General features: G+C 33.5%; 3 protein-coding genes across 4 annotated transcripts in view; 2 read left to right on the forward strand and 1 right to left on the reverse strand.

The window, feature by feature from the left end:
* The window catches only part of LOC108748173 (dnaJ homolog subfamily C member 10-like), a 4,628-nt gene extending 3,506 nt beyond the window's left edge, over window positions 1-1,122 (reverse strand). The window contains exons 1-3 of the mRNA XM_018486199.1: window positions 766-1,122; window positions 339-492; window positions 48-261 (exon numbers count right to left, since the gene is read on the reverse strand). Of these exons, the coding sequence (XP_018341701.1) occupies window positions 48-261; window positions 339-492; window positions 766-767 (370 nt within the window). The 5' untranslated portion in view covers window positions 768-1,122. The remainder of the gene's footprint in view (window positions 1-47; window positions 262-338; window positions 493-765) is intronic.
* Window positions 1,123-2,371: 1,249 nt separating this feature from the next.
* On the forward strand, window positions 2,372-6,127 carry LOC108748172. Its single transcript, XM_018486198.1, has 5 exons — window positions 2,372-2,564; window positions 3,303-5,372; window positions 5,443-5,562; window positions 5,643-5,796; window positions 6,031-6,127. The coding sequence occupies exons 1-5, from the start codon at window positions 2,540-2,542 to the stop codon at window positions 6,125-6,127; spliced, it is 2,466 nt and encodes an 821-aa protein (XP_018341700.1). The 5' UTR covers window positions 2,372-2,539.
* A 2,667-nt stretch (window positions 6,128-8,794) lies between these two features.
* LOC108748171 (ras-related protein Rab-8A) overlaps window positions 8,795-9,787 on the forward strand; it is a 3,462-nt gene continuing 2,469 nt past the window's right edge. For both annotated transcript variants that reach the window (XM_018486196.1, XM_018486197.1), the window contains exon 1: window positions 8,795-9,530. In XM_018486196.1, the coding sequence (XP_018341698.1) occupies window positions 9,407-9,530 (124 nt within the window). In that variant the 5' untranslated portion in view covers window positions 8,795-9,406. The remainder of the gene's footprint in view (window positions 9,531-9,787) is intronic.

The raw sequence follows: 9,787 nt of genomic DNA on the forward strand, positions 1-9,787 counted from the left end.
CATTTCATATTTAATGACAAGCATAAAGAAAATTAATATATACTCACAATAATCATTTTTTCCCAAATTAATAACATATTTGTCATCATCGTATATAAAACTGTTTTGATAGTAATTCCAAGAATGATAGGTTTGTTTCTTATGAGATTTATTAAGACCATCTTCTCCATGAAGATCATATTTATGTCTTAAGTCACTGTCCTTTAATGTCTCATAGGCTGTTGTTAATTTGACAAACTTATCATGAGCATTTGGATCATCCTGGAAAATACCAAAGCGTTATTGACAATATAACATAACAGAGAAAATAATGATATACTGTACTCTAATTCACATACGCCATTTTTGTCAGGATGATAAACAATAGCTAGCTTCTTAAAAGCCCTTCGGATATCATCCTGATCAGCAGTCTTGTTTATACCAAGGATCTCGTAATAATCTTCTCCTCGTGTTAAAGAAATAATAACAATGAGATTAACAATAATTTTATACCTATAACAAGAACAAATATGACACTGTTACATACAAAATTATTAAATTATAATTAGAATTTACAAAGTCAGGTTCTACTCGATATTATTGCTCAGTATATTAATAATATAAAAGCATACGGAGATGGAGAGATTATCTCTTATTTAAACAGTACGTAGCAAGTGAAAATAAGTCTTATAAAATTCTCTAAATTTATAGAAACTGCACAATATTAGTTTACAATAACGAATATATTTTTTGTTAATATAACTTTAATTTAGATAATATACATACATTTTTAAAAAGATTTATAGCGGCTACGTTGCACAATAATAATTTAGTGCTATGCTGCACTTTCAACTCTCAAGCCAGTTGAAGTCAGTTTTTCATCAGACCACTAGTCACCACGTATCCCCGCATACTATTAACTATAGTACTCCCACACTCTGTGATATTATCGTTTGACCGTGTTTGGGAAACCGCAGATCCTGTTCAACCTTAATTCCGAAATTGTCGTTACAAGAAAGTGTAAATAAGTTTCTTATTACTCACGAAATACTTCGACATCGTACTCGTCTTATTTTTTTCTCAGGATCGACTAAATAGTATATCCTATTATATTTTTTTATTAAATAAAAAAAAAAAACATTTTTGTTTCCTATTATAAATCATTCTGTATAAAATATTCATGTACTGTAGTTGTACTTCAAATGATATTTGTATCTGTTCTTATTATTGATTGCATTTGAGAGATTACATCTATTCTTCTCATACATGTTTATATGTGCATATATATAATTGAAATTTGTTCACAAAATTTGTAATTAATTTGTGCTCCTCTCTTTCTCTCTATCATATGTATATTAAAAAATTTTAATCGTAATCATAAAGCCGCAAATCGGCCAATCACAGTTAAGCATTTCAAAATGGATGCATTGGGTGCATTTAAAGGCTATGGCATATACAAAAACGTAAGGCCGTAAGACGTAATTAGTAAGCGAATTGCCCAATCACGGTAGAGACCGCAAGACTAATAGTGAATCCAATCTTCCAATTTTCTTACTGCTTACGTGTTACGACCTTACGTTTTTGTATGTATCATGGGCTTAATACTACAATCGCTCACTGAGCTTTCAGTGAGCAGTCGTGCTTCTGAATGCACCTAATGCATCCATTCAGAATAGTAATCGCTTACTGAGCGATCAGTGAGCTCTATCATATAATTGGTCTATATTTTAACAGAATATGCCAATCAGATGAAAGAGCTTGTTGAGCGCTTAGTGAGCTCTTTCATCTGATTGGCATATTCCAGTAGATCTTAAAATATAGATCAATCAGATGCAAGTGCTCAGTGAGCGGTCGTGTTTCTAGATGCACCTAATGCATCCATTGGCTGCGTTCAGCAAAATTATTTTACAACTGTTGGAAGTTTTTTTTTGCGCTGATTGAATTATACTTTTAGATCTAAAAGATTAATTCTATCTCAGCAGACAATCATGAAACGGTTGCAAAATTGTTGTGTTCTGCTGAACGCAGCAATAACATCGAGAAAAATGGAGGCTCTAATTTTCACCAACCATTATAGTCGTTAACCAATCAGCAATTCTTTGGTCGAATTTTGTCCATTTCGAAACGATGTTTATAAAAGTCTGCATATATTTTCGCGATACATTCGCTATTAAACGAGTTGTTCGAGCCTTTTTAATTTTTTATTTCAAACTTTTTATAGTTCCTTCAAGCAGCTCACCGGACGCGATTTTATGTTGTCTGGCGTCGGTTATACCATCATTTAAAACTTCAGTTAGTTCGAGTCCACGACGCTGACTTAATTTGGCGCGCGCGTTCCTAGATGAGGGGCGTTCTATGATGAGGGGAATCGTTCGAGCGTCGCAATTGGCCGTTAAAATAGGCGCGCAAACACAGCCAACTATTTCATGCGGAGTCCACTAAACCCACGTTCAAGTTAGACCCAACAAATCATCAGAAAAGCGAGATCGGACCGCGTCGAAGTGTCGGAGGTGCATTCATAATAAGACTACGTGGCAAAAGGATACGAAAATCAAGACGGATGTCGCCCAGACGAACTCGAGCAGGTGAGACGGACATATATGTCTATCCCGATGATTTCTTCCTTCATTTCGAAGGTTATTAATATTTGTAAGGTTATTATAGTATTCCTCGCGATGTATTTTTGCGTTTTTTTCCTTGCGGATTTCGAGAACTCGAGACGCTACGTTATTGACTTGATCGAGAAAGTTATTCGATTCCCGTCATTGGGCGACTCAGACTTTAAGCTCCAAGTAACTTGACCGGCAAAATTGTTTGCTGGAGTTCCGAACTATATAATTTATCATCCTTAGACCCGCCAAATGTAAGATTTCCATCAATGTAAGATGAATTTTTTTCAGTTCAATTTACTCCTTATCTTTTTTTAGTTTTAAGAAATTAGAAAAATATAAACAATAACTTAAACGGAGATTAAAGTTAATCTTGCATTGATAGAACAAAGTCTCAATCTTTCTTTTGCCCAACAATTACATTACATTAACTTTAATCTTGATTTAATTTACTTTTTATTTTTTATCTAACTTTCAGAATTATATAAAAACCTAGAGTATACAGATTAAATCAAAATTAAAATTAGTTTACATTAGTAGAAATAGGCATTTGTCAAACACTAGTTAATAGTTCTATCTCAGTCAAAAACTTAAATATAACAATTATAATATGTAATTGCTAAGTTAATTGGAATATGATTATAGCCTGAAGTCTTAGATTTCTCACAAAATTTTTGATGAAAGATAGTTTTTAAATGTTTTATTACTTTGCAGCATTGGCAGAACAATCTATTTCCACTAGATCTAAGACACAAAAAATAAATGTGAGCCAGGATGTGGCCAAGTCAGCACAGAAAATCAGACAGCCACAGAGGAAGAGGAAATCTAATGTTGAGAATAATTTGGAAACCGCTGCTAAGCAAAGTATCAAAAAAAAAGTGCCAAAACCTGATTTGGAGGTAACGCTTAAAAAGTCCACAAAGAAGAAACCTACTCGTCGAAAACTTAATTTAAACAAAGAAGCAGATATATCTGTACTACAAGAAGACCAGAATATGGATCTCAGTGAATCAATTAGAATATTAAGAGACAAGCATTGTAACAATATTGCAACGGTGGAACTCGTCAAGACTAACTTATTTCAGTATAATGACTCAACACATCGGGATTCAGAGAAAATGCTTAATAGAAAATTACAACGAAATATCTCTGTCACAAATGAAAAAATATCACCTGTTATAGTTACTCCTAAGAGTACACCTCCCAAACTTAATCTTACACCGCACAGATCTAAGAAGACACCCAAAAAATCACCAATTTCCATAGGTTCTCCAAAAACACACTCAATAGCTGTACCGAAGCTACTTAAAAGTCCACGAAAGTTATCTCTTGCTGCCACAGGTGAGGATTCTGAAGAGAGTTTAGAAAAATCAGATAGTGATTCTCACAGTAAGAAATCACAAAAGAGCAAAAAGAAGACTCTAGACAATAGTTCCAAGTCCGATAGAAATGCATCAACAGCAAAAAATAATCGCAAAAAGTCTAACTTAAATTTAATTTTACATAAATTCTCAAAATCTCCGAAAATAGTGTTGAAGTCTCCAAAATCGAAAAAATCAAAATCACATAAACTGAAATTATTATCTCCATCCCGGATGGAAAAGAGTCCGGAAAAAACGCCTTCTATTAGTCCTAATACTACTCCAAATCTTGAGAATGACAAATCGTCCAAAATTAGCCTAAAAAAATCTCCTTTATCCAAGGGAAAGAATTTATCATCAATTAAAAATCTAAGTCCAAAATTAACAAAGATATTGACGGCTTCACAAATAAAAGATATGCTAGCTGAACCAGTAGTGATATTAGATAAGTTATCGCCTGAACATGTGAAACAAAAACATGTGGCCGCTTGTAAAACTTCAGATACTTCGATCAAAATAAGATCTCCCTCAAATGGGACAAGAAATTTGAAGGTAATAATAATACCAGTTGAGGATCACGTTTCTGCAGGTACGTCTACTAACCGAAATTCTAATTCTGAATTAAGAAGTAATAGTATGGGGATACCACGAATTACCACGAATACTAACAGAACATCAAGAATTAAATATAATGCATTAATACAAGGAAAGGCACCCTTAGTGTCGTCCACTCCACGAAAGGAAAACATGATATCAAGAAACAATAGTTTGTCTGATACTTCTATTGGTTCTATAAATAATACTTCTCTTAATACTAGATCAAGACATAGGAATCAATCCAATATATTAGCTAATACAATGGATAAAAACACAGATATTGAAAATGTATCTTCACCTTCTCTTTTTGATGATAAAGAAATTAGTAATACTCTCGAAATTAGTCAATTTCCCCTTGTAAATGTCACGAAACTAAACATTACTTACGATAAGGATAATTCAATGGAGAAGAAGCAAGAGAACAATACCTATGAATTGGAACAACCACAGACACTAAACTTACGACAAATGATTAGAAAGCGCAGTTCAGCAGACGCAAACTTAAGTATCTTGAAAGATAACGTTAAAAAAGCTAAAGTGCGTTTTGCAGATATATCATCTAACGCAAATAGTTCACGAAATTCAATTAACAAGCTGAACGGATCACGATCGAGTATATCACATAATACTAATGCACAGCATAAAAACAATGTTATGAATTCAACACAAAAATCGAAAAAGGCTGAAACTGCAAAATTTACTCGGAATTCGCTGATTTCTCCTTTCAAGAGTTCAAATCTAAAAATACACAGAGGCACATCGGTAGTTCAATTAAATGCAATTCAAGCAACACCAAAAACCTTTGCATCAATTGAAAAGAAATCAGGTAAAATGAAACAAAAAATCGCTCGTATTTTAGATTTTATTTTATATTGTAATAACCGATTTATTTTCAGAGAAAAAATCATCGTTGAAAAAAGTACCAAATTTCGGAAGGATACATGAGCAAATGTTTGCTAAATCAGAATCGCTTGTAGATGCAAAGAAACGTTTGGAAGCTAGACATTTAGCGTTCAGTAATTTGATAATATTATTATTCTGCATACGTCGACAACTTTTATAAATGCTAATAATTTTGCATAAATCATTTTTGTAGCTGCTAACCAATCATTTTCAAAAGATAGAAAGTCGGAACAGAAGAAACCATTACCAAGCGACACTAAAGATGGAATTCATAACAGATATGGATTTAAATTGAAAAAGTCAGAAGCTACGCATCTTATATTGAGAAAACAAACTGTTTTTTCAAGGTACACTAAATTTATTTTAAGAAAAATATTTTATAGCAGTTTATTTACAAAATGTGTTTTTATCCATAAGCTTAAGATATATAATTTGAGTTTTATTAAATTTTATTGAAGCTATAGGATTAATGATGACGAAAGCATTTAAATGCTAAATTAAATAATGTACTTATAGATCTATGTTTAAGAAACTTTAAAATAATTCAATATAAAATTTTATGAAATTGTGATTATTTGTAGGCAAAAACAGCAACATGAAACGCGGATGATACTAAAGGGTGTACGAACAAATCGACGGTTTGAACTGCAAATGAAGTCTCGAAATATAAATTTATGAAGAAGTGGTTTTATAACATGTACCTCGATCTTTCGTTTTGTTAATGTAGTTTATTATATAAGTTTTTCTTTCTCTTGAAATTTGAAAGCATTTTTTACTAATAATAATTACAAATTTTAGGAGAGAGAAGAATTTCAAGAAATACTTAAAGTATTTTATTTAATTATATTCATATAAATATTAAGAAACGCGTGTATTATATGCTATCCTTTCTTCTTCTAAGGGAAAAACTAAAAAAATTTTTCTATATATATATGTAAAATTGATTTGTTATATCCGTAAATGAAAATTTTACAAAATTAGCTATAGTGAGATTAATTATATTTTCTCTTTTTTAATGTGAAGTTGAGGAATAAACAGTTTAAGATCTTTTACAAAGTTACATAATTTTTGGAGGAATTTTATATGTCAAAATGAAATGAAATTTGGAATTATGTTAATATTAATTTATATAGAATCCACTAAAAATTCAGAAATGAAGATAGCTCGTTAACGATCAACTATGGCGAAAAATATATAAAAAGCAAAGTTGTAGGAAATTACTTTACTACAAAAATTGTATCTATGTCTTGTTATATTTGATCATTTTCAAGATATTTTTATTCATTTTTGGATTTTTGGACGACCGTCAATATACCGGGACAACAAATGATTTAATACTTAATAATATTAACTTCAGATATTTATAAGTATTATATATTTGTATGAATTGTTTTTAAGTCATGGACCATTTTTAAATGTGTTAAAATTTTAATAAGTCAGTTCTGTGTGTTTCACACATAAAACTTACTTTCAACAGCTTTTATTTATAAATAATTCATAAACGCAATATAGTTTGATTTATCTGTATAATTAATATTCGCTTTTAACTGTTAATTAAACTGTTAATAATGTTATTACTAAATAAGCTCGTATCAAGATTACTATATAATAAAAATGCTCTGGCGCATCTTGGATATCTATATGAACTGTAAAATTACTTTTCATAATCTCAGAGAATGTAATTTGAAAGTTATTTCTAAAAGTTTGTTTTTCTTGTGTGTATATTACATATATATGTACAGGATGAGCGTTACTTAATATCTGATAGCCATAGCTTTTTATTTATTAATTTTAAAAATATTTTTGATTTTAAAAAATAGCGTGGCCAGAAAGAGCTATGTATCGCATCATCGAATGAAAAAATGTTTCAACACAAAGAAGACACGTGAAGGCCAGTCGCTTTTTTCCTATCAAATAGTTAGAAAATTAAAATAACATTATAACATGTAATAACGGTTTGCCTATCGATTTCTCTGTTGTAATACAGAAAGATAAATTTTAAATATTTATGATACACGAGGCCAGAACAAATCTTAATTAAGGCCTGAACTTTTAATTTTATAAGCTAAGATCTTTTTAATGAGAGTGATAGATTATTAAGAAACTTGTATAATTTATATCTGAAATGTTTGCTAAGAAAAAATAAATTTTAAGTAATGCTGGTCTTTAAGGTCTCTAAAACTTTTTTTAATGAGAACTCCGACTAAGTAAGATGGCGAGAAATGTGATTGTATATATTAATGTTTCGCTCTAAAAAAAAAAAAAGAAAAAGTTAATGTAATCTAGGAAAGAAGGTGTAGGAAAGTAAAATATGTGTTTCAATAAAGTTTCTTTCTATCTTTGTCAACTGTTTCTAATATATTTCCGTTGATGAAAATATCCAAGGAAAAGAAGCGGTATAAAAGAGGAATCTTATTTGTATTTCTCCTTATTTTTGTATGGAATTACTTAATCAGTACTTCTGAGGCAAAACGATCTGTTACGAGACATTACGATTTTATTTTTAATGATATATACTTATAATTATTTCATTATAGCTGGATAAAATCTCGAATATAACCCTCTGAAACTGACGGCAAAATCTATAATGATGGTAGATCTGTGATCCATTTAATTGTTGATAAAATATGTTGATTAAAAGACACTAATTAATTTCAAGAAACCAAAAATGACATAACTCATATAAAAAAGAATGAATACATTTAATATACTGTCGATACAGGTGTCTTTCTATTTTTATTGTTCATTGAATTCAAGAAAGATAGAATAATGTTTGTGTCGCCTAAAAGGAAAGTAGCCTGTGTCATCCACACACAGATTTCTATGCATCCACATGTAAGTTTGTGCATTTACAGTTGCTTTCTTTTTAGAGAAAAACAAGATGCTTTCCAGCAAGAGACAAATGACAGTGCAACACAGTGAATCATTTTATCTTTGTTCATTTTTCCTTTTAGGAGATACAATTATTACTGATTATTCTATCTAATCTTTGTTAGCTTATTCATTGAACATCAAGAAGGATAGAATAATCTTAATACAGAGCTCTTAAGTAGCCTGTGTTATTTGAGTTCCTTGCTGCAAAACCCCCATTGAATGGACCCAATAAATTCACCATCAGTTTCAGAGGGTTAAAGTTGAATTATGAATGTGATCTCTGAATACCTGGCGACAAACACGACAGAATCTCTTCGCGATCTTATCATGTCTGGATATTTGCAGATATGTAATCGTCTGTGACTACGATCCTCATTATGGAAAGGTGGACGCGGTTTGAGAATTCGAGATCGCCGCGAGACGAAACACGTGTTGCGCACGCGCACTCGGTGGCGCAAGGTAGCCACCACATGGGGGCAAAATCGCGTCGGAATTCACGGACGGCTGTCACTGCTTTTTCGTGACAGATGTTTTGCGCGATTAATCCGCTTTGTTAATTCGCGATCGCGCGGTCGCGAGCGTGCACGGATACACGAATCTCCTTCTTCCGCGATTTTTCGTGCGCGGTAAAGCCACGCGTCACTGCCCGTCTGTGTTGTCATCGTGTCTCAAAAGTCGAGATCCCGTCGGGAGAGTCAGGAGCAGACAGAGAAGGAGAGAGAGAGAGAGAGAGAGAGAGAGAGCGAGAGAGAGCGAGAGCGAGAGCGAGAGAGAGCGAGAGCGAGAGAGCGAGCGCCACCGGAGGAAGGAGAACGCGCCTCATCAAATGTCTCGGGGACGAGACGGTTAGATATCTTCGGTGGTAAGCGGAGAAAGAGAGAGAGAGAGAGAGAGAGAGAAGACATCGAGAGGGAGAAAGATAGAGTGACTTGGCCAGCTGGTGTGGCTTGCGAATTCGTGGACCCGTCACAAACGCCAAGAAGCATCGTCCGCGAAGCGCCCGAAACTCGTGGTGAGCGATAATAATCGCTCGGGGAAGCTCAGCGGCGGCTGCGACGATCCCGTGTCATCATCGCAGCGACAATGGCAAAGACATACGATTATTTATTCAAGCTGCTGCTGATCGGCGACTCCGGCGTGGGCAAGACTTGCGTGCTGTTCCGGTTCTCCGAGGACGCGTTCAACACCACCTTCATCTCGACCATCGGTACGTTTGTGTCGGTACACGTTTCTCCCCCACTTCCCCGCGATCTCCGTCTCATTTCTACGTTTATTAATCGCTGCCTACGACGACCGGGGTGTGTCTCTCTCGAGAAAATGGGCTGAATGTTATTTGATAATGGACAAAGAGCACATTATGCTGTGCCATTTACAGTAATGTGATTCATCCTATGCCGCATGCTGTCCGACCTCGATCGCTGCTTTCCGTTTCCCCGTATCTCCGGAAAGTAACTGGAATCTTGA

The sequence above is a fragment of the Trachymyrmex septentrionalis genome, unplaced genomic scaffold (assembly GCF_001594115.1).
Source record: "Trachymyrmex septentrionalis isolate Tsep2-gDNA-1 unplaced genomic scaffold, Tsep1.0 scaffold213, whole genome shotgun sequence".
Taxonomy (NCBI): Eukaryota; Metazoa; Arthropoda; class Insecta; order Hymenoptera; family Formicidae; genus Trachymyrmex; species Trachymyrmex septentrionalis.

Coding starts and splice junctions, on each gene's coding strand:
- LOC108748172 (XM_018486198.1), top strand. CDS start 2,540: ATGTCGCCCAGACGAACTCGAGCAG. Junction 5,373..5,442: donor ATCAATTGAAAAGAAATCAG/GTAAAATGAAAC, acceptor ATTTATTTTCAG/AGAAAAAATCATCGTTGAAA. Junction 5,563..5,642: donor AGCTAGACATTTAGCGTTCA/GTAATTTGATAA, acceptor TCATTTTTGTAG/CTGCTAACCAATCATTTTCA.